Here is a 22,908-nt window from a genome sequence, read left to right on the forward strand (position 1 = left end):
TAAGCATAATTTATCAATATAACCGAGGGAAAAAATGCTACTTTTATCATCTTGATAAATGATAAAAGCTATTACACAAAACAAAGTTTAAAAGGAAACATCATTTAAAAGTGCAATTAGTTAAAGCAGATTTCTGTGCACACCATCTAAAAATCAAATGTGACTCACATAGGAGTGGTTATAAAATGTCTGCACATTAAACCTCATTTTGTAGAGAAATATTCATGACAAAGAGAGAAGTCACCCATTATAATTAATAAAATTGGCAGTCTGCATTTGGTAGACATACTGAAAATAACAAACATCCAAAGATGTTGTTTTTAAAAGAATCTGGTAATTACTGGAACAACTAAAATAATGGAAACTAAGAAGTATGAAAGAAATGTGAACTCCTGAAACAGGAACACTTTTAATAACAATACCACCATTTATCCAATATTTTAAGAGAACCACACAGATAATTGAACAGCAATGCCAAAATTCAACCCCATGTCTCCAAAAGTGTTCCAAGTCTAGACAAAAAACTAGACTTGGAACAAAAACATGTAATATTAAAACCTTTTATAAGCAGTTCTTTCTATATCGTTTGAAATCTAACTCCTGGGATGTCTAAATTATTAGAGTTAATATATTAAGAGATTATTTCTCTAATTTCAATAAGTTGTGAAATATCTTTAAAGTTTTAATAAATTTATGCATCTTTTAAAAAATCTTTATCTTGGGGGGTGGGAGGATGGGTTAGCCTGGTGGTGAGTATTGAGGAGGGCACGTTCTGCATGGAGCACTGGGTGTTATGCACAAACAATGAATCATGGAACACTACATCTAAAACTAATGACGTAATGTAGGGGATTAACATAAGAATAAAAAAATAAAAATTAAAAAATTAAAAAAAAATCTTTATCTTAACACTTAAAAAGAAAAATTCACATATTCATTCCAACAGCTTTATCAGGCTTGGCTGCCCAATAAGTTACACACACACTCAGGCACTTAGAAGGTCATTGAACGGCTCTTTAACTGAACGAGTCAGGGCAAAGTGGCCACATTCCCACAACTGGACTCCAAGTTCATTTTTCACAAGGACACCTTACTCAAAACAGGCTGTGGGGCCTCTGCAGTTGAACCATGCCCCTAGATTATGAGACCAGCGAAGTTAGCATGATTCTCATGGCTACTTTGACTTCAGAGTATCTTATTTATTGAAGTGGAACTTTCTGAATGGAGAGACTGAGTTACTGCCCGCTCGGTAAAATATACATATAAAATTTTCAGTAACATTCTAGATTCAGGCAGGCAGTCAACAGTAAAATACATACCAGTAGCCTGTTCTTGACAGATTATATAGCAGCCCTGGCTCAAGGATTTCTTTCCCTACAAGAGTCTTAAGATTGTTCACTAGTTGATGCTTTGTTGTTGGTTTTTTTTTTTTTTTTTTGGCTATTTGCTGGTTTTGATGAATTTGCTGTGATCCAGTTCAATTATTTTTTTAGAGTCATCCTACAGCTGGGGATATACTTCAACAGTCTTAAAAGGGGGACCCTGGCTCTCTCCAGTACAAAGGAGGGAGGTGATTCTCTTGGATGATGCCCCACATAGTGACCACCCTAATTCTGCAATCTTAAACTCTCCAGCTGATCCTAGGAGCAGCTTCTCTGACTCAATGTCTCTATAAATACCCCTCTGAATGGTAGTAAGAAGGGCTTGCTCCTTCTTAGGATGGAGAGAAAAATGATAAGCCTCTTACAGAATCTCTGTCTTCAGTATGCCACCATGTTCAGCAAGATCTAAACGCCCCTCTAGCAGATCATCCAGGGCTAGGGAAGGATGTGGAAGTTACCTTTGCAATCCTGCCCACTGTAGATTGATGAAAGCATCTAGCTATCTGAAGGTTAAGACAGACATGCTAAGAGAGCTAGGGCATTAGAATAAGCCTGAGGTTGGATCAAGGATAGAACGGAAAATCAGAACTAGAAACTGTGACTAGAAGCTATGACTACAGGTGGGCAGCAGCACGATTCCCAAAAAGCCAGGTAAGATGAGCCATAATATTACAGACTTGAGATTCCCTGACCCCACTTTCAGTGGGCTTCCCTTGCACCTAGAATCCATCTTATGAAGTGAGACAGAAAAGAGACACCTCAAAAGAGGAGAGAGAAAGCACCACTGGGGAGTTGAATTTACACAGCATGATCACTGTATAGAGGGATGAGACTGTCCCTACAGTATGGGCCAGAAAACCCAGTCATAAAATCTTGATTCTCACTTTTATTAACTTGTTTCACTTTCATTTTTCCTAACTCAATAAAATGGCATCATTCTTGATTCAAAAATCTAAAAGTCATCATTGATTCATCTTTTTTTTTTTTTATCCCCACAGCCAGTGTATCTCCAAGTTCTGTCAACTCTCCTTCCTAGATGTAGAAAAAAGCTACCCACTTCTCTCCTCCATTGCCAGTAACATCTATTGCCCAGACTACTAAAATAAGCTCCTAGCTAGTATTCCTGCTAACAGTTTTGCCATCTACAATTCTACAATTCTTTCTCCATAAAGTACCCAAAGTGCTTAAAATTCTCTAGTAACTCTTATTACAGTTAAATGAAAACTAAATCCTTTTTGTGGCTTGGCTCCTGACCTATGTCTGCCTCCTATCCCTCAGTATTACTCTGTCTCTCCAACCCCCAGCAACACTGACATCTCTGGTCTTCAAAATGACAAATATGTTTTTTCACAGAGCCTATACAGTGATGTTCTTTATTCTTGGAAAATTCCACCTTGCAGATCTTCATATGATAAAAAGCTCATTCTTGTCATCCAGACTGTAACTCAGAACAACTTTTTCAAAAAGGATTTCCCTAAGCATCCCATCAAAAGTATCCCTCTTTCCCCTGACTTTCCTTCATTTGTTTGTTTATGTGATATATAGTCCAGTTATCCCTTTAGAATATAAGTTCCTTGGGGGAGGAGTCATATGTGTGTCTTGTTCACTGGTATACAGACTCTTTATCAATTTTGTTGAATGAAGTAATGAAAAATGGATAAACAAATGAACTGGGCCACAGAGGAGAATGGTTACCTTCTTCCCATTGCTTCTCTTCCTATTGATATTTCTCATGCCACTCTCAATTTTTCCATGACTAGGCAAAATGACTAGGAGTCAGGTAATGAAAAAAATAGGAAGTACAGTCCTAAAGAGTGGTATGCAAAGGGTTTAAAGAGAGATTAGGGAAAGAAGAGTCTTAATTTAGGAAAAAGAAGAGTAGATTTCCTTAAAACATCATAGCCTCTCAGTGTTGGACCTTCAAGTCAGGAATATAAAGGTAAGAAATGCATATGTTCTATAAAGTATTGTGTAAATTGTATTTTCTGAGTTGAAATATTTAAAACCCACTAGGAAATATATAACTGGTGAATCTTTTTATGAGGACTTACATTAGATCAAAGTGAGGATTTTTATATTGAGTTTTCATGAAGCAGTAAAACCATGTTGTTAACTGATGTGATATGAGCTATAGGATTTAATCTTTTACAAAACTGACACATAAATAGGTAATCAGGGTAAAGGTGATCAGAAAAAAATATAGACACACTGCTAAATAAAATATTTAGAATGGCAAATATTTGGAATGGTAAAAAAATTGACCTTAAATAACAGATTTGTGAAGAAATATCTTTCAGTTAAATTTTAGTTAAAACTATTCTGCTCAAAGGAACTTAACAAGACAGTGACATACAGAATACTTGTGTAAAACTCTGAGTTTAAAATTATATGCTTGTATGCACAGAAGTTGATTAATCAATGACTTTTAAGAGCAGAGATTTAGTATAATTATGCATGATATACACTTTTTTAGGTACAAAAATTATGTTATTTGACTATGCTTGGACTTCTACATAGTATGGGAAAGACTTGTTTCTTTAAAAAAGCATATTAACTAGCCTATTAACAATCAGGTTCTTAATGTAGCATCACATTCTGAAATAAAAAAAACTACATTCCTATTATGTTACAGATTAATACTTGTTCTCAGAACTATTTCCAAAAAAGAAAAAATTTCTTACCAGACATAAACTGTGTAATAGAGGATAATTCCATTTGGCTCCAGGGGTGGTTGCCATGACAACTTCACCGTGACACCAGACAACTGTGTTACAGAGAAGTCTTTGGGGGGAGAATCAGGAGCTGAAAAGTTAGGGTAAGGATAATATATTTTATTAAACATATGTAAGAGAAGGCTAAAATGGAAATGCACAAAGTTTTCATTATAAACATTCTGGTAAATGAATCAGGCATAGTGTCTTTCTCCATGAGCATGGGAGACTAATTGTTTACTTTCAAAATGAGATGATAAAAAGAGATTTGCATGGTGGTGTTAGAACATCTGTTTCTGTGATTCAATGGAAAAAAATATTTCATGAGAAAAAAGAACAAGGGGTATGTCACAGTGATTCACCTACTGTTCAAGTACATCTTGGTAAATTATCATCCTCTAGTAAAAATAAAACTACTGGGGTGAATAAATATAATATGCAGTAAAAGTGCTCCTCAAACAATAAAAAGAAGTGGAAAAAAATCACACATTCAAGAAGTGGTAGAATGATAAGCATAACACTGGGAGAGCAGTTAAAATGACTGACCTCACAAATAAAAACTACATTCCTCAATTTCAGTTGTCATTAAACTGTAAAATAGTATCAAAATTTGTTCACTGAGTCTTCAAAATTGAATGGTGACAAAGAAAACCAATGTAGCACATAAATAAGAATATGGACAGGTTAGGGTCTACTTCTAATTTTGCTATGACAGCATAAGGATTCAAATAACTTAGCCATTCTGCACTGGATAAACACTAAAAAAAACTACTAGCAAGCTACTTAACCAAGTTCATATTTACATTTAGATAAAATATTTAGAATGGCATTTCTCAGCTACTGTGTAACACCACAGTAATGTCTTAGAAGATTAACATACAAATTTTGCATATAGAAGGGTATAAATTACTAAAAATTTTTATCACTGTTACAGTTATATGTGGAAAGTGAACTCATAGGTAGCTAATAGAAGTTTTAAGAATTTGTTCAGATCTTTGAACAATGTTAATTTATAGATTAGCACGTGCGCACATCACTTTTTCCAATAATTTGAAGAAAACCTTACCTGAATTATTTTAATTTCTTTTTGATTTTCTGAATAATCTCAGCTAGATTGTGTGTGTACATATGCTTGTTTGTGTATATGTGTGTTTTCATTATTTTGGTAACAAGAACTTTCCAACAACAAAAAAATTATTGAGCAAAGAAAAGGTTTATGAGATGAATTCTAAGGAATAATGGTGACAGTTGTATTCATATTTTCATTTGGTATTCTCACAGGCACTACAATAAAAATGCTATCAAATATTGATTATCACAAGAATCCATATATCACTTGGAAACATCTGTTTCCCAAGATATGAATTACTTCTGAGAACTCTCATTTGTCAAAACAAAAGCCTATGATATTTCTACTAACATCTTTACAAACTTAACTTCTGTTTATCACTGGAAAAAAAAAGGATTTAAATCAAAAATAGTACTCATTTAGAACATAATATGTTGTAACTAAGCATTTCTATTCTATAATATGCTTTAAGCTTTTATGTCAAATATCAGATAATTCTGAGTGTTTTATTTTAATTTCAGTATATCCTTGAGCATTTTCCTTTTTTATGTAAAACTTTTTATTGCTAATTAAATACAATTAACATGTCTATCTAGACAAAATATGTACTATAGCAGACTAAGTCTTAATCATTTTGGCATTTGTATTCTGAAGCACAATTTTAAAAATGAAATTGGCAAAGGGGATTAAGAGGCACAAACTTCCAGGCATAAAATAAATTTTTAAAAATTAAATTTACTTTGGGGTGCCTGGGTGGCTCAGTTGGTTAAGCGACTGCCTTCGGCTCAGGTCATGATCCTGGAGTCCCGGGATCGAGTCCCACATTGGGCTCCCTGCTCAGCAGGGGGTCTGCTTCCCCCTCTGCCCTCTTCCCTCTCGTGCTCTCTGTCTCTCATTCTCTCTCTCTCAAATAAATAAATAAAATCTTTAAAAAAAAATAAATTTACTTTAAAGAAAGAAAGAGGGAAATCAGAATACATAAATGAAATAATATCTTTTGCAATCTATCTAATTCATCATGACAGAGCACATGAGAATAGGTGAGAAGGGTATTCATAAGACGCTTCCTCCCTCTGGCTGCTGTGGTCTTTCCTATCTCTTATCCTCCCTCTTCACTCACTTTCCTTCAGGTCACAGCCTAGGTGTAACTTCCTCAGTTACACTTCCTCTGATGCCTCAAAGTAGCTAAAATTCCTCTTTTGTCCTTAGGAATAATTTGGGGGAAATACTTAAGCCAGAGATTAAAGTTATAAAGATTATTCGTCTATACACAAATCAAATTTAGATCTCTTCCACTAAACCACAAGTTTCATGAGGTCCAAGAGCACCTAATACCCGAGAAAGCAAAGCTTCTCAGTCCTTTATCCATTCTTGATTTGCTGAAATTTTTCAATAAAGGGGTCTTGTTCTTCAACCTGCTCATTAGCAATTATATCAATGACTTGGCCAAGGACTTAAGATGGTAAGTTCACCATGGTGACTTATACCACGGTAAGTTTAATAGTCCAGGTAATTCAGATACACAGTATAGTTTGAAACTATTGACTTAAGTGGTAAACAAACAAACAAACAAAATAGACAAACAAACAAAAAAGACTTTTGTCAACTCTGCAGACAACTCTGTCTGCTCAGCATATATGTTTACTACTGGTCTAGGTTCCTGCATATAGACCTCAAATTCTTACCATCAGGACTATATTATTAAGTTAGAAAGAAAAAAAGTGGATACTACGTTCAAAAGGGCATTGCATAGATGATTTAGTACATCTTTCTTAGGCATTATCTAAGATGGAAAAAAGAGCTAACCTCACCCCCGCCCCAGCCTTTAACAATCGTCCCATTGGGAAGGATTTATTTATTAGGTTAATTTTTACTTTCTTTCAGCACAAAGAATTGAACTATGAAAGAATGAAAATTTGGACAGGTTTGAGTTTTGATGGAGAAATAACCATAGTTAGTAGATGCAATGACTAAGGAAGACCAACCCATGAGAGTACTTAGAACCTGGGACAAACCGAGCAGCCCACCAGGATGCTTTAATGAAGTAGTTTGATGGAGGCAAAAACAGGGAAGGACCTAAAACAGAGGAGAAAGTTCTGAAGACTGTCATTTTGGATAAAATAAGAACAATGCAGAGAAAGGCCTTCCCTCTTCTAGAAGTATATAATGCACATTTTGTCCTGCTGAATGATTAGAATCTGAACATCCACAGAATGCAACCCAACTTGAGGATGGAAAAACTTGAAAGAGAGGTGGGGAAAGACACCCTAGAAACACTTATGATATCCCTCATAACAACAGGACTTCCCTTTGCAGAAATAAAAATAGAAATAACAGTCTCAAATATATACAATGTATAAAACATAAAATGTAAATCCAAATCCCAAATATATTTTCTTAGCATGATATATACCTAGAACTTGGTGAGGTACCAGTGTAAAGTGGTCTCAGTAGTAAAGTTCATTTTATTCAAGTTAAGAAAAGATATGTTTAAATATTCAATATGAAGGCTATTAACATTCAGGAATAGCATCTTGGCAAATTATGTAGAGAAACCTGGAAACTGGCCTGAACTCATTAGCAAGCTAATCCGAATACAGGAAAAAAGACTGCAGGTTGATATAACAGAATCTACTACAAAACTGATGTAAATATCTATTCTTATGAACATTAAAGTTGAAAAACACAGTCATAACCTACATTAGTTGATGTTCAGACCATTCAAACCAAGATTTTAGCCTTAAAAATTCCCATAAAAAATATTGCTGATTTCTTACAGAGCAAGGATGACTTCAGAAACAAAAAAGAGCATTTTATGAGTGAAATAAGTGAATCAGACCTCACTGATATGAGGAATTCTTAATCTCAGGAAACAAACTGAGGGTTGCTGGAGTGGTGGGGGGTGGGAGAGATGGGGTGGCTGGGTGATAGACATTAGGGAGGGTATGTGTTATGGTGAGCGCTGTGAAGTGTGCAAGACTGTTGAATCACAGATCTGTACCTCTGAAGCAAATAATACATTATATGTTAAAAAAAGAAGAAGAAGAAGAAGAAGATAGTAGGAGGGGAAGAATGAAGGGGGGGAAATCGGAGGGGGAGACGAACCATGAGAGACGATGGACTCTGAAAAACAAACTGAGGGTTCTAGAGGGGAGGGGGGTGGGAGGATGGGTTAGCCTGGTGATGGGTATTAAAGAGGGCATGTTCTGCATGGAGCACTGGGTGTTATGCACAAACAATGAATCATGGAACACTGCATCAAAAACTAATGATGTAATGTATAGTGACTAACATAACATAATTTTTTTAAAAAGAGCATTTTAGGGGTGTTTGGGTGGCTCAGTCGGTTAAGCGGCTGCCTTCGGTTCAGGTCATGATCCCAGGATTCTGGGAACCAGCCCCACATCAGGCTCCCTGCTCAGCAGACAGCTTGCTTCTCTCTCTCCCTCTGCCTGCCTCTCTGCCTACTTGTACCCTCTCTCTGTCAAATAAATAAGTAAAATCTTTTTTTAAAAAAAGAGCATTTTATACCTGATTTTATTGAACATGAATCTGACTTTGCTAGCTTCTTTTACTCCATGACAATGAAATCTCTGATTAATGCTGGCATGGCACACAACTGATACCCAAGTCTAGTAGACTTTTTACATTATATCTTCATTTTATGTACATGCTTTTTTTGAAATGTGATGGATTCAAAATAAATCTGTATCCACTATTGTATTTACCATCTTCTTCAGTCAGTACACTTATGGGTTCGCTCCGCACTCCTTCACCCCTGAGTGTACTAGCAGACACCTCAATCCTGTATTGGGTATATTTCTTTAGTCCTAAAAAGAAATCAAATAGATAAGACTTACAAAATATCCTTTAGTAATATGCAAGAGGCAGACTATGAAACAACTTAATATTCCAAAAGTAAAAACTAAATGAAAATGAAGTGCTTTCAAATAGTAAGTCCTATTACAAAGACAAAATATGACAAAGTATTGACTTAGAGTATTCTTTCATGTGACTGTAATAAATTCCTAGTTTATTAAACTAAAAAGCCAGAATTGTCCTACCCTGTATAAAACTAATCATACTTACCATTTATAATATAAAAACAAGGTAATATTTTGTGCCCACTGTCAATATTAATGTTAATACCTAACATTATATATTATTTTTTACCTTTAATGTTCTGGGTCAAAGAGGTTGTATTTATAGTTCTTTCCTCATTTCCATTACTTCTCCTGAAATAAATTGTGTATTTTTGTATGATTCCATTAGGACTACTCGGGGGAAGGAATGACAGCTCAATCTCTCCAGAAGATATATTTTTGTAAGTAATATTTTCTGGTGCACTATCAGGCACTGGGAAAAAAACAAAAATATAAATGCATAAAATAATTCTATCCTAAAAATATATTCTCAAAAAAAAAAAAAAACATTTTGCTGAAGTCTTCACCCAAGTGCACTAGGATATGTATATAAGAACATCCTAAATGGAATAAGAGACACAGAACTTATACACTTACAACTATGTAAGAAAAAATTGCATCTCAAAAGAAAATTCATACTATGATTCTACAGAATAATGCTTATAGGATGATATGTTTATTAAAATACTTGAGATGGCATTAAACTATCTATCGTTGCAGAACACACTGATGCAAGAAAGAAGTTCGAAAAACACCTAAAAATCAATTCTGTCTTTCATTAATAATGATAATATATAAAAGATTAATAATTAGTTTGGGTACAAAACAAGATGTAGGACAAGGCAAGGAACCTCTCCTAGATACAATGATACAAGGTTGCACATTAGGACCTGGCAGCAAACCAGTCTTCCAAGGATACAAGATAACATTAAATAAAATACAGGTTTTATGTATCTATTAATGTTCTTATTGTATTGAATCCAATGGTCATAAAATGGTTTTCTATGTATATTCAAATACTAGTACTCCATGTGGAATTCTGATTCTGATAAATATTGAAACGGATACCCTAAACTGAATGACTATCTTAATTAAAACAGTTAAAACCCTTCATAAAATTGAAACAAAGTTTTCTTTACAGGAATTGCAGAGTTGGACAAGGTAGTTAGAAATCTGTGGTAGCCAAAAAAGCAAAAGCAAAAAAAATTAAATTAAACAAAAAACAAAGTAAAAATGGGTATCCTGAAACAGAAGCTGGTACTAAAACCAGCTCTGTCTTAGAGGGGACTGGCCGATCCTGGTGATGTTGAGTTTTTGCATTAACAGCTATATGGAATTCCAGATAAAGAAGAGAAAGCCTTGGGCCAGAGGAAGAGTAAGGGATATCCCCATTTAAGAAGATGGAAAACCAAAAGCACGCAATTTCAACCATTTTACTGGACAATTCAGGGAGGTACCTTCAATTCTTCTGCAGAATGCCACAGAATTCAGTGTGAGTGGTAACTCCTGATCTTGTGCAATGTGATGTGTTCATCCTCAGGGAAGAGGGAGTAAGAAGTAAACCCACCATACAAAAGAGGACAGAGAAGAATTTTTTTTTTTCTCACTCCATTCTGGATGAAGAAGTGAAAGAGAAAGAAAAATTATGCAGTTTTGGAACTGCACACCTATCCCTAAGAGCCTATGTGGCTCAAATCCATGCTACCTGAAAAACCTTCACTTCAGAATTTAAATTAAAATGAGTCTGTAATAGAGTGGCTGTTATTCAAAAGCAACTAGCAGAAGCAAACATAAATCCTCTCAGAAGGAACTCAGCTTCAACTCAGGCCGCATAAATGTACCATGGATAAATTTCAAGGAAAATGTGCTGACTGATAAAATCACTAAACAAGCAAATCAGACACCAATAAAGTTAGCAAAGAAAAAGGGAAAAAAAAAATCTGTCTCTCTCCCTTACTCCCCCACACACAAACACACAGCAGTCAGACTTCAAAAGACTTCGGATAATTGAATTTACCAAAGCATAAAAATAAATGTTTAATGCATTTCAACAGATCTAACAGATTTGAAAATATGAGCAAAGAATTCTTTAGATAATAATAAATGATATATAGCCAAGCAGATTTGAAAGAGAACCAGTTAGGCCTTCTGGAATAGAAAAACAAGATAACTGAAATTAAAATTCTTTTGATGTATAAAAAAGCACATTTGATAGAGATAGAGAGAAATTTAGTGAAAAGGATGACAATATTAAAAAATTATCAAGAATGTAGTTCAGAGAAAGAAAACAGGGAAAATATAAAATGGCAGTTAAGAGACATGGAGTATATATCAAAGGAGTCTGAGATAACAGACAGGATGAGGATGAAGAAATATTTTTAAAAGGATAATGGCTGAGACTTCAAAATTGTTGGAAGATATTAAACTTTAGGTCAAGGAATCTCAATAAGTTCCAAGCAGGAAAATATTTTAAAACAATCATATTTAGACACACCATTGTGAAAGAGAAGATCCTAACAGCACCAAAAAAACAGATCATCTACATAGGAATGACAATTAGACTGACAAATTGACCTCAACTGAAAAACAACTGGAATTCTATAGCCAGAAAAATTAACAAAAGCAAAATAAAAACATATTCAGACAATCACAACCAGAAAATCCTCAATGAGTGATGTCATAAACAATGCATTTTAGGCAGAAAAATATTTACGGGAGATGAAAGAATCACAGTTGCAAAGATAATGGTTTAAAAATCACCTGCATGGAACAATAACAGTAACAACTAATTGGAGGGGTTAAACAATATAAACTATGTAAACATTATTGCCATTATAAAGTCCTATTACAAGAATCTTTCCTTTCAAAAGAAAGAATTGAACCTTTTTTTACTGGTCCTCTAAATATAATGGATATAAAGTTGCTACTAATAAATTTAATGAAGTAGAAAAATACAGTTCAAAAGCCTTGAAAGTGTAGATGCAGTATCACCTGCTCCCAATTGTTAACTGCTATGGAATATAAGGCACACTTAATAGGAAAAACTGACATACAGATGTTATTTCTAAAACTTTAAGAAGAATTGTAACTTAACACATAGTTTGATGGAGTTATATATAGCAGTATAATTCTACACAATATAATCCCTTTGCATACACTCAAAATCTTCTCTAGCATCTTCCCAAGGCAACCCATTACATGGAGAAAAATCCTCAACTGCTCTGAATGCTTTCTTAACCTTCTGGATCTAAGTGAAATCTTGGACCTCCTGAGAACATTACATTTTAGTGCTCTCAGGGAACAGGTAGTCATTTGTTTTTCTCCTACAATCCCTAGAACCATAGGACCTGGGAGTTCAGTAGCTGCATTTACAGCTCCTCTTTGCCATATCCAGATTGTTTCTCCTTCCTTCTACCTGAAGAACTCTAGTGCTACCCCTCCTTAAGAGTCATACTTCTTCAAACATCTAAAATATTGTATCACCTAAAAGGGGAGTGGGGTGGGGAGAAGGGTGAAATAGGTGATGGGGATTAAGGAGTGCACCTGTGATGAGCCCTGGATGACGCAAGGACGTGTTGAATCACCATATTGTACACCTGAAACTAATATTGCACTGTATGTTAAGTAACTGGAATTTAAATAAAAACTTTAAAAAAAGGAAAAAATTTTATCACCTGGATGACTGACTTCCTCTCTACCACTCTTAAAAGATGTCAACGTCAATGCAAATTATCTGCCCAGTTCCCTGGACTCTGTATTCCTTGATCTCCATAATTCCAAGTTTTCCTCCACCTCACTTTAACCGCTAGTTTATACCTTGTCATTACCAATAATTGCCCATATTCCTTTCTTTGGCAACACCTCCTCTTTCTAGCTTACTGACCTTTGTACTGACAATCCAACAATTCCTTGACCCTCATCATAACTTCATTTTATCCCCTCCCTTACATCCTCATCTCCCTACTCACTCAGGCCAGAGCCCATCGCCTACCACCAGAACCAGTCCCTACCAATTTCCATCAACTCCTTCTGTTTCCATCTTGCTTTCCAGCAAAATTCCAATCCGAATTAAACTGAGCTCAGTGCTAGTTCCATATCTGCAACGGAACAGCTGAAAACATCGGAAGAAAGCAAAACTCCATGCTAACTAGCCTCATTTAAATTTAAACCTCAAATTTCAAATGAATTTTTTCCACTTTCCAACAGCCTAAATTTTACTTTAGTCAGTTCCGTCTACAGCTCTGCTCCGTATGTTTTCACCATCTTCTCTGTCCACAAACATCCAAAATCCCTCGCCACTTCTTATTCAAAGCTGAAAATCTTGCTTCCCACTTCATTTCGATAATAACACTCAATAGAGAACTGCATTATCTTCCTTCTACCGATTTTCCTTTAACTGCTTTCTCTCCTTACTCCCTTCCAAGGCATGGCCCTGCACTTTTTTTTTCTTTCAAGTTTTTATTTAAATTCCAGTTCATTAACATACAGTGTAATATTAGTTGCACAAATCCACAAAAACATGTTCAGGCCATGAATAAATATGTTCAACATGACATAAAATATATTTAAAAACAAGAGAGAAATTCACAGCTAAGCAAAACAAGATTGAATTGAATAGCTCTTTAACTGCAAGAAAAAAAGGAGTCAGTAATACTATGCTTGAACTTTATAACTCAGTATGACTTCTGATTTTGAAAAATTCCCATTGGAACTTGCTAAGTTGTCCCTCTGGAGCTGTCTGCCTACCACCAGTAGTCAGAATATAAATATGCACCCCTGACCCCAGGCTGATATCCTTTGCATTTTTATTCATTTATCCTTAGGGGATAACCAGTGTTGGATTCAGGGAAAATAAGACAGCCTTGATGACTTACTGATATTGGAGAGCAATGATGGACTTAGAGTTTTCTGAACCAACACAGTGTGTCCAATTGGAGAAGTATTGTGTAAAATAGATAGCTCATGAATAAAAAGACTATGGACTCTGAGAAACAAACTGAGGGTTCTAGAGGGGTGGGAGGATGGGTTGGCCTGGTGATGGGTATTAAAGAGGGCACGTACTGCATAGAGCACTGGGTGTTATATGCAAACAATGAATCATGGAACACTACAACAAAAACAAATGATGTAATGTATGGTGATTAATACAACATAATAAAAAAAAGTTTAAAAAATTATTACAATTGGTTGGAATAAGCTTAATCTATTTAAAAAATAAAAATAAGAAATGTTTGTTCATGATGGTCCCAAAATAGGAAGTGACAAGTTACCTTGAGTATTCCAAAAGATTGTTGTTTGGCATGCAAAGTTATAATGATATGTAGAAAAAATTTTAAATGCTATTCATTAATATAAATAAATTTATAGAGCCCAACACAAAATTTTGGTCAACATCTAGGTTACTCTCCACTAGTGGTTATTACCCCACATCAGACATATTCAAGGCATTTTGTTAAAGGCTTCTCATAAAGAAAGGTAGATCTTAAAGAGGAAAGAGAAAAATAGAGATCATCAAAAGGTAATTTATATGAGAACTTAAAGTTCTTTATATGATTACTGAACCCTAAGTATGAGAAAACATGAATTAATCTTGTTTGATTGCAAACTCTACATTCTATACTTAAAACACACATAAACACAGTCTCTCTTTCATACACACACACACACACACACGCACACACCCATGAGATCATCCTCGTATTGATCTTTTTTGCTTGAACACAAGAGTATTTTACTCCCAAGCATAAGTAAACTCTGATTCCCCAATCAAAATAAAGCATGTGCACAAATAATTTATTCTTATTTGTAGCTAGCAGCATTAACACACTACTAACCAATCCCTCAATTTCTCATGAACCAATGTTGAAAAGTGGGCTCTTGTTTTTTATAGTAAGAGTAGAGGATGGATTCATTCCATTTAATAAGAATATGAAGCCTTGGGAATAGATAGATAGCTGTTCTTGCTTCAAATGACACCTTGAGACTACTTAACATTCTAGCTTCCTCTTTTGCAAAAAGAGCTAAAACTGGTGGCTCAATAGTAGCACACATATCATGGGAAAAGTCATGATGTAGATTTCATTGTCCACCATTTTCATCTAGATGAAGAACGCAAAGATGTTGAGAGTACCCTACTTTAAGACAGAGTTCGAAATTAGAAGTATGGACATTGAACACAATGCCCTATTATTTTTGCTTCTGAAGAGCCTAGTATCAAAAAATAATTAGCAAAGAACAAAAAAGATTTTTCTATAGATAATCACTAAGGTGTTCTTGATGCTGTGACCAGTAGTGAAGTATTTGTAGTGAAGTATTGGTAAGTATTTGATAAGCATTCATGAATATGATGATGGTTTAATATAACAGGAACTTTGAGAGTTCTTCTTTCCTTCATGCTATGCAGAGCCCAAGTAGCAAAATATCTCTGCAACAATGAACAGAAAAAAATCCTGGATATATTCTATAATTTACCAATTTTATTGATGGCTTCTGAAACAGATTATATTGTGAAAGGAAATATGCTTTATAGTCTGATGCATTTGGGTCCCAGGTCCAGCTTCATCACTTACCAGCTGGGTGACCTTAAGCAATTAAACATCTACCAATTAATTTTAACTTTAGGAGGGCAGAAATTCACTTTCATTTACAGTGTTATATTCTCAGTAGGGCTTGGCATATTGCAAATATTTGTTAAATATTTATTGAAGGATGAACCTCTCATACCTGTTTTTCATTAGGCAATGAAGATAGTAATATCTTAATGCTTTATTTTAGAATTAAAGAGGTAGTTTTCATGAAAGCCAATGGCATAGCCCACGGCACTTTGCAGGTGTTTAAAATATGCTTGTTTCTTTCCTTGAACTAGTGTAAAATAAAGCTAGGTCAGGTAAAGAGGAGGTATTTTTCTTTAAAAAATACTGATTTTAAAAACGATATCTATCAAAGCAATGGAACATGCCAATATACAGTTTAACATCAATTAGATTTCACTTTAAGGGATAACTGTTGATGCTATAAAACATCCCTTTCATTACTCTCTCAGTCCAGCAGTTACAATTGCCATTCTCCATGGGCTCTTTTATGTCATCTCATTTTATTAATTTCTGTGACCAGTCTCAAGAAGATACTCCTGTTCAAAGATAAACTGCTTTACTAGATTCCTATATCCTTAAGGTTAGAGACAGGGCCTCACATATAGCATGTGGCTGAACCATATGAAATTGCTGATACTTGGCCACTATGACCCATAGGAATAGTAATTCCATATGGTTCAGCCAGTAGCTAGTCAACAGATATTTAATTTTAAAAGTAGGAGTAAAACAGAAACTTTATATTTTTTATTAATTCTCAGCATAAACTACAGAGTTGGCTTAAGAGTGATGCTCCAATATATGATTATAAACATAATATAACAATAAACTTGTTCTAATCATCTTGTAGCACTGAAACTGAAACACAAGAGTGTAATTCCTTGCTTCCAGGATATTCCCCTCCCTACCCACCCAACAACTTCAAAAACATCCACTCTACCCTATTCTTTAAGATCCAGGTCAGATGCTATCTCCTCCATAAGACTCAACCAGGCATGCCCTTCGTATGCTCCTACTCTGCACCTCTTTCTTTTTTTTTTTTTTTAAAGATATTATTTATTTGGGAGAGAGAATGAGAGAGAGAGAGCAGGAGAGGGGGGAGGGTCAGAGGGAGAAGCAGACTCCCTGCCGAGCAGGGAGCCCGATGCGGGACTCGATCCTGGGACTCCAGGATCATGACCTGAGCCAAAGGCAGTCGCTTAACCAACTGAGCCACCCAGGCGCCCCTCTGCACCTCTTTCTATATACATACCTCATTGGAGGACAGGAATCTATTCTTATGAGTGGGCTCTGCCTTTACCTAATCTGCAAACATGTAGTTATTTTACAGGTACTCTGAAGGATTCCTTGGTTTCTCAAGGTCTTTCACTTGAAAAATTCACTGATTTTATTTTGGAGTTCCCATATATGTAAAGCAGACTTTAACAATCGACACAGCAAGCCTTTTCCCCACACCTTCCCAGAAAAAAATAAATAAATAAATAAATTTCTGGGTTATACGAAAAAGAATAAGAGATTTTAGGTTACTTAAAATATAAACAATATGACAATTGTCAGCCATGTTTACTTCATTACTATGTATTATTAAACAGCAAACAAAAAACTTACCAGTCTCAGAAGTCCTTACAGAGAGTAAAGAAGATAACTGATTGCCATGACCAAATCTGGTATATGACCTGACAGAAATGTTGTAGAGGGTGTAAGGTTTTAAGCCCCCTAAAATTATGTTTGTGGTTGAGGTGTTCTTCATAAACAAGGTGTCCATATTTTTATACAGCACTTCATAAGCAACAATAATCCCATTGGGTTTCTCAGGTGGTGACCACTTCAAATTTATTTCACTTGCAGTAACATCAATAACTTCAATATCTTGAGGTGATGATTCTGGTTCTGGGGGATGAAAACAAAATTTTAAATACATGTATTTTTTCATGCTAATTGCTTCAGCCACTAAGGGAGCATGAGATAGACAGCAGTAAGCATGCAACACTACTTGCTTCTCTTTATTAAAATTGCACCTGATATTCTTACCATCTTCTGGAGTTCTCACAAAGATGTCATTTTCTTCAGACAAAGAACCTTCTCCAACATGGGTTGAGGCAGCCACTCTCATTTTATATTTCGTGTATTTCTTTAACCCTATAATGACAACAGTAATCTGTTTAAAGATCATAAAATAGCATTCATGGATTAGGGTCATTTGACACAGGACTAGTGAAAATAATTTATTTGGGAGACTGGCTCTCCAAGTCAGTTTCCTTGTAATCTCATTGTCCCAAAATTCCTCAGGCGTGAGGGTCTTCCCATGTTGATGATATTTTAGTTCTTTCCTGAATATTAGGGTAATCATTGAAGCTGAAAAATAATTTTTGGCACGCTGCAAGGACTATGTTGACTTGGCACAAACAGCATGTCAGCTCAGTAACTTCAGCTGATTTTCACATTCATTCATTCAAGCTTTTAACACTTTACTTCAGTGTACAAGATATAAAATTCTCTGGGTTAAGTATATCCCTACAATACTTGGTGATCTGATGATCTCTTTTTTTTGTAGATAAATATAGATAAAGAAAAACACATTTAATCAAGTTATTTCTTCACATTTTTCAAGATGTCCATGGCAGCACAGCATAAGAAAATCTGAAATGAGGCAGCACATGTCCTGCAGTGTTTAAGGCAAAAAGAGATGCATATTTTCATCAGAAAAGCAATGTTTTAAAAAAGATTGTTCTACCTGTTATGAGAAAGCTGTTATCTCTAGTAGTCATCTGGAATGCTCTGTTTGTATCCAGTTCCATTGCATAAATGGTATAATGAGTTATTTTTCCATTGGGATATTCTGGAGGATCCCAATACAACAAAATAGATGAAGAACTAATATTTTTATAGTTTATAATTTGAATGGAGCTTGGCACTTGTAAAGAAGAATGAACAATTAATGTGAGCAAAAAGAAAAAGTATTACAATGTGTAAGAGCAGTATTTGCAGGTAATTATTTCAAAGGAAATACATTCTTACCTTGCTCACGTGTCCTCACATTGAGAACCGTTGGTGGTCCTTCTCCCATGATGGTGAAAGCAGATACACTAATCATGTGCTCAGTGAAAGGTACAAGTCTCCTGATAACATAAGACAGCTGTTCAGCAGCAATGTTGGTGATATACAGATTCCTTGTAGTTCCTATTTGAAATCAGTTAAAAAAATCATGATCAAAATTATTTTTCCTCACAGAGTGAAACCTTAAACTTGATTTCACATTAGTCATTAATTTTTCTATGTACTCCTTTATGCAAAATAATAAAAATATGTGTAAATAATAAACATGTATAATTAATAATATATACATCTTGGAACATGAGACTAGTGTTTTGAGAAAATACAACCTTCTGAAAGGGACTGGCTAGGAATTTTCTCTGAAATGAAAGATGAGGTAATAATATCAAATTAAAATGTTATAAGTCAATGCTATGTTGTAATGTGAATGTTATCGAAATGAGACTTATTTGGACTAAAAAAATACCATACCTTTATCAAACCCCTTGGGGGTTTAAAGTAAGCATGCTTGGATAACTGACACATAAATATGTCTGAACAAGGATTTCAAATAATGTTAATTTTTTTTTATTAAGAACCTGTGCGTCCAACAATGTTAAATAACAATTAGGCCAGACAAATACTCAAGGAAACATCTGTATCAGAAATTGTGGGCCTCTTAATTTTTAGTGTTGCTCCAGTCTTTGCACAGCTCAAAATGGATCAGTAAATGAAATAAACATATATCAAATGTAATGTGATATTTTTGACTAATTCTGCATCAATAAAATAACATAATACTTTTAATTTGGAATGAGACAACTACTGAATCAGAAAAAAAGGCAATGAAAAAAATATTCTTCTCACTTTTAGAATGACCAGAGAGATCATCTAGATCTGCGTCATGTAACCAACTATTTTTAATTTGGTATATATGGCATTCTTCTTTTAGAAACAGTAAGATCCATTGACCCTGAAAAGCAAGTGTATACACTAATGACATCACCACATCGCTGGGGTCACCTACACCTGTTTATCACCCCATGCACTAGAGTTGTAACTTTCTGACCTATTTACCTTTAGTGACATTTGAAAACCTATTAGTCAAAAGCTGCAGAGAGTGTGAGGCCTGTAAATGATTTGAAGATATGTTAATCCCTCCCCATCACACCTGCTTTGGCAACTGTAATAACTGATTGTCTATGCAGCTTGGCCAGAGACTCTAGGGTGCTACTTTCTCTAGGAGGAAGGTCAAATGGGTTAGGAGGGGCCAACGCCTGCCTGTGTGGCATAACCATTTGCTGCATGAGGTTATCCAACAGTTGAAGAAGAAAAAATCTGACTCCAGCCCATGAACCATTAATAATTTGGTTGAACTCTAAGCTAAGGTTCATATCTGTGCTAGCTAGTACTGATTGTTTGAAATACGCTTCAAAGAACATAAATACTGTACCTACCAACTGCTGAATGCTGGTCTTCAGCTCGGTTCCTCACAGGGAAATTATTACGCGCATGACTGTTATATATAGCTGAAGCAAGTGAGTAGAGGTCTGAAGGTATCTCTGCTGAACCCTCAAATAATTCTGCCATTGACTCTTCTTTGTTCACAGTTTCTGGAGTCATGGGGTCATCTATATACTGTAATTAAAAACAGACTATTTACAATGACTGTAACATTTACACTTAATAATGACTTCACTCAAGTATTTAGCTTAATTAAAAAACTAGCAACTTTGGAATCACACCTTTTAAAAAGACAGTATTATATCCACAACTACTGTCTTCCTTTACATTCCCAGATTTCATTCTAGAGCTATTAAATTCCTGCATCATTTTAACACATCCTGATCACTCCATTATCTTAAGAGATCAATACTGTATTGTGGGATGAAGGGGATATTTGTTTCCGATTTGAGTTAATTATTGTAAAATTAGACATCCTCATACAGAGGTTTCATAACTAAACTTTTAAAACCATTCACCCCCAAAAGTAAGTGTTCTAGGCACACTGCCCTATTAAAATATGTTTTGCTTCTCTATCTGTGTGTTCTCATTTGCATATGAGGTGTGAGAGGCTTGTATGCCTGCTTGATACATCAATAATAGTTTATCTTTGATCAAGTGAAGTTACAGACATGAACAAAACTGCATGGCAATCGCTTTCAAATAGCCTATCCAAGGCTCTGGACGTAAAGAATATTTTAAGTAACTGTGATTGCTCCTAGATCCCATAATGTACTTCACACATGTCAAGTTCACCAAAGTAACAGATACTGAAGTGAAAATATCAGGGGCACATTACAGATAAATGCAGAAGAGTTTCTATTGGGATAACAAGATGACTCTCTCCTTTCCCCCTTCCCACAAAGCATAACTGATTGAGGAAAGGGTATTTGAGCCCAATACTATTAGGTATTTTGTGTAGTTTTCAACCTCGGAAATAAGACTAAACATTAACCAAAGTAAATGTTGCCTTAAGAGACTTAACAACCAAATGAAATGTGTGAACTTTGGATTCTAATTAGTACATATCTACCAACATAGGCTTCAAAAATAATCAGGAAAATGTGAATATGTTCTAGATATTAGATGATACCAAAACAATATTAGTAATTCTGATAGTTGTGGTAATGGAATCGTTATATGAATTAAAATGTCCATGAGTTTTAGAGATTTGTTATTAAGTAGGCACGTAGGAGCAAAATGGGAAGTCTGGAATTTATTCTAAAATATGTCCAAGGCAACAGTAACAATGGGAAACAGCTGATGCCAGTATGACAGGATGTTAGTTACTGAATCCAGGTGAGGGGCAAATAGGGGGTTATTACATTCTCTTCTCTACTTTCATATCTGTTCAAAATTTTCCAAGATAAAATCATTAAAAAAAAAAAGACATTGCAAGAACTACTTGCTTTTGGTTCATTACTTTTCAAGTTCTGCTTCAAAACTCACCTTTTAAGAAAAACAAAAATGCTTTTTTTAAAAAAAAAGAAAATCATTTTATTCCTTCCCAACTCCATGCTCTCTCACACTCACATGCTCTCTCAAACTTGTAATATATAATAAAGGTTTTATTTATGTAAATAACTTTTGGTACTCTTATCTTTTAATTATCTTACATGTTTTGGGGTTGTCTTTAGTCCTAGAGCCAAAAACAGAGTTTTTATTCCTAAATAACATCAATACTTAGTATTTTAAAAAAACTAAGAGGTTCTCAGGAAAAATTTCAGTAAGGCAAGAAATTTTAAGGCCGTTTGTTTAACCATCTACAAAGATAGGTCATTGGAATATTGACTTTTCTGAGACATAAAAGAATGGAGAAATGATCCAAGGAAATCTCTGGTTCTCCAAATGATATTTATAAAATAAAATTATCTAAATCTTGTTACATCTTTAGCCAGAAGAGTATTGTGATGAAAAGCAGGGGAACACCTATGAGATCTATTCTAAAATTGTTGCAATAAAGAACTCTGGATAGGGAACTCTATATGGGACAAGTTAAAGGTCTTCGATCTTCCAACGGCTCACTTCAGCTCTGCCTCCACAGGGAAATCAGGGAGGGCATGAATCACAAACACATAATTCAGAGATGCTCCGGTATTCCAGTCAATAGTTTATGCTTGAAACACACAGCTGTTTCCACTATCAATCAGCCGCTCTTTGAGAATCTACTGCGTACAAAGCACTACGGAAGGTGCAATGAAGTAGTACAAACAATTTCCCCGTGAACTAAAACTTTGCATTAAATCTCCTGATATTTTACACTCCACGTAAGATAAATTATTGAGAGTTATGCCACAGCATCCCATCAATTAACTAAATTAAGCATCTCTGTTGACAAACTGCCATTTCAATAGAAGAGTTGACCTAAATAATTTTGGCTTTCTGAATTTCTCTCAAATTCTGATATTCTGGAAAGACCCTCCCTAACTGGGGCAATGATTTGAACATTGGTTTCACAACAACCCAGAATGTTATTTGTTATCACTGAGAGGACTGTGCCATGAATATTTCTCACACTTTGCCTCTCTTAAAAAGGCATTAGATATTGGGTTTTTCAAAGGATGAATAAAAAATATTTTAAGAGCAAAAATGATGGGAAAGAACTAGAACTTAAGAAAGTAATTGGAAGGGGCCAAAGTCGACATGAGAGAAATGGAAGAGAAAAGAAGCCCACCACAACCCCTAAAGGTTTCAGAC

The 22,908-nt window shown here is 35.0% G+C and overlaps 1 protein-coding gene across 1 annotated transcript in view; it reads right to left on the minus strand.

Annotated features, from left to right (window-relative positions):
- The window catches only part of PTPRQ (protein tyrosine phosphatase receptor type Q), a 200,457-nt gene that overhangs the window by 150,048 nt on the left and 27,501 nt on the right, over nt 1-22,908 (minus strand). Inside the window, exons 10-17 of the mRNA XM_064590841.1 lie at nt 20,166-20,346; nt 18,694-18,855; nt 18,410-18,589; nt 17,707-17,814; nt 17,284-17,565; nt 9,336-9,518; nt 8,891-8,992; nt 4,064-4,184 (exon numbers count right to left, since the gene is read on the minus strand). Of these exons, the coding sequence (XP_064446911.1) occupies nt 4,064-4,184; nt 8,891-8,992; nt 9,336-9,518; nt 17,284-17,565; nt 17,707-17,814; nt 18,410-18,589; nt 18,694-18,855; nt 20,166-20,346 (1,319 nt within the window). The remainder of the gene's footprint in view (nt 1-4,063; nt 4,185-8,890; nt 8,993-9,335; nt 9,519-17,283; nt 17,566-17,706; nt 17,815-18,409; nt 18,590-18,693; nt 18,856-20,165; nt 20,347-22,908) is intronic.

Source organism: Mirounga angustirostris, unplaced genomic scaffold (assembly GCF_029215605.1).
Source record: "Mirounga angustirostris isolate CCGP_5_RB_7025 unplaced genomic scaffold, mMirAng1.0.hap1 SCAF_5, whole genome shotgun sequence".
Lineage (NCBI taxonomy): Eukaryota > Metazoa > Chordata > Mammalia > Carnivora > Phocidae > Mirounga > Mirounga angustirostris.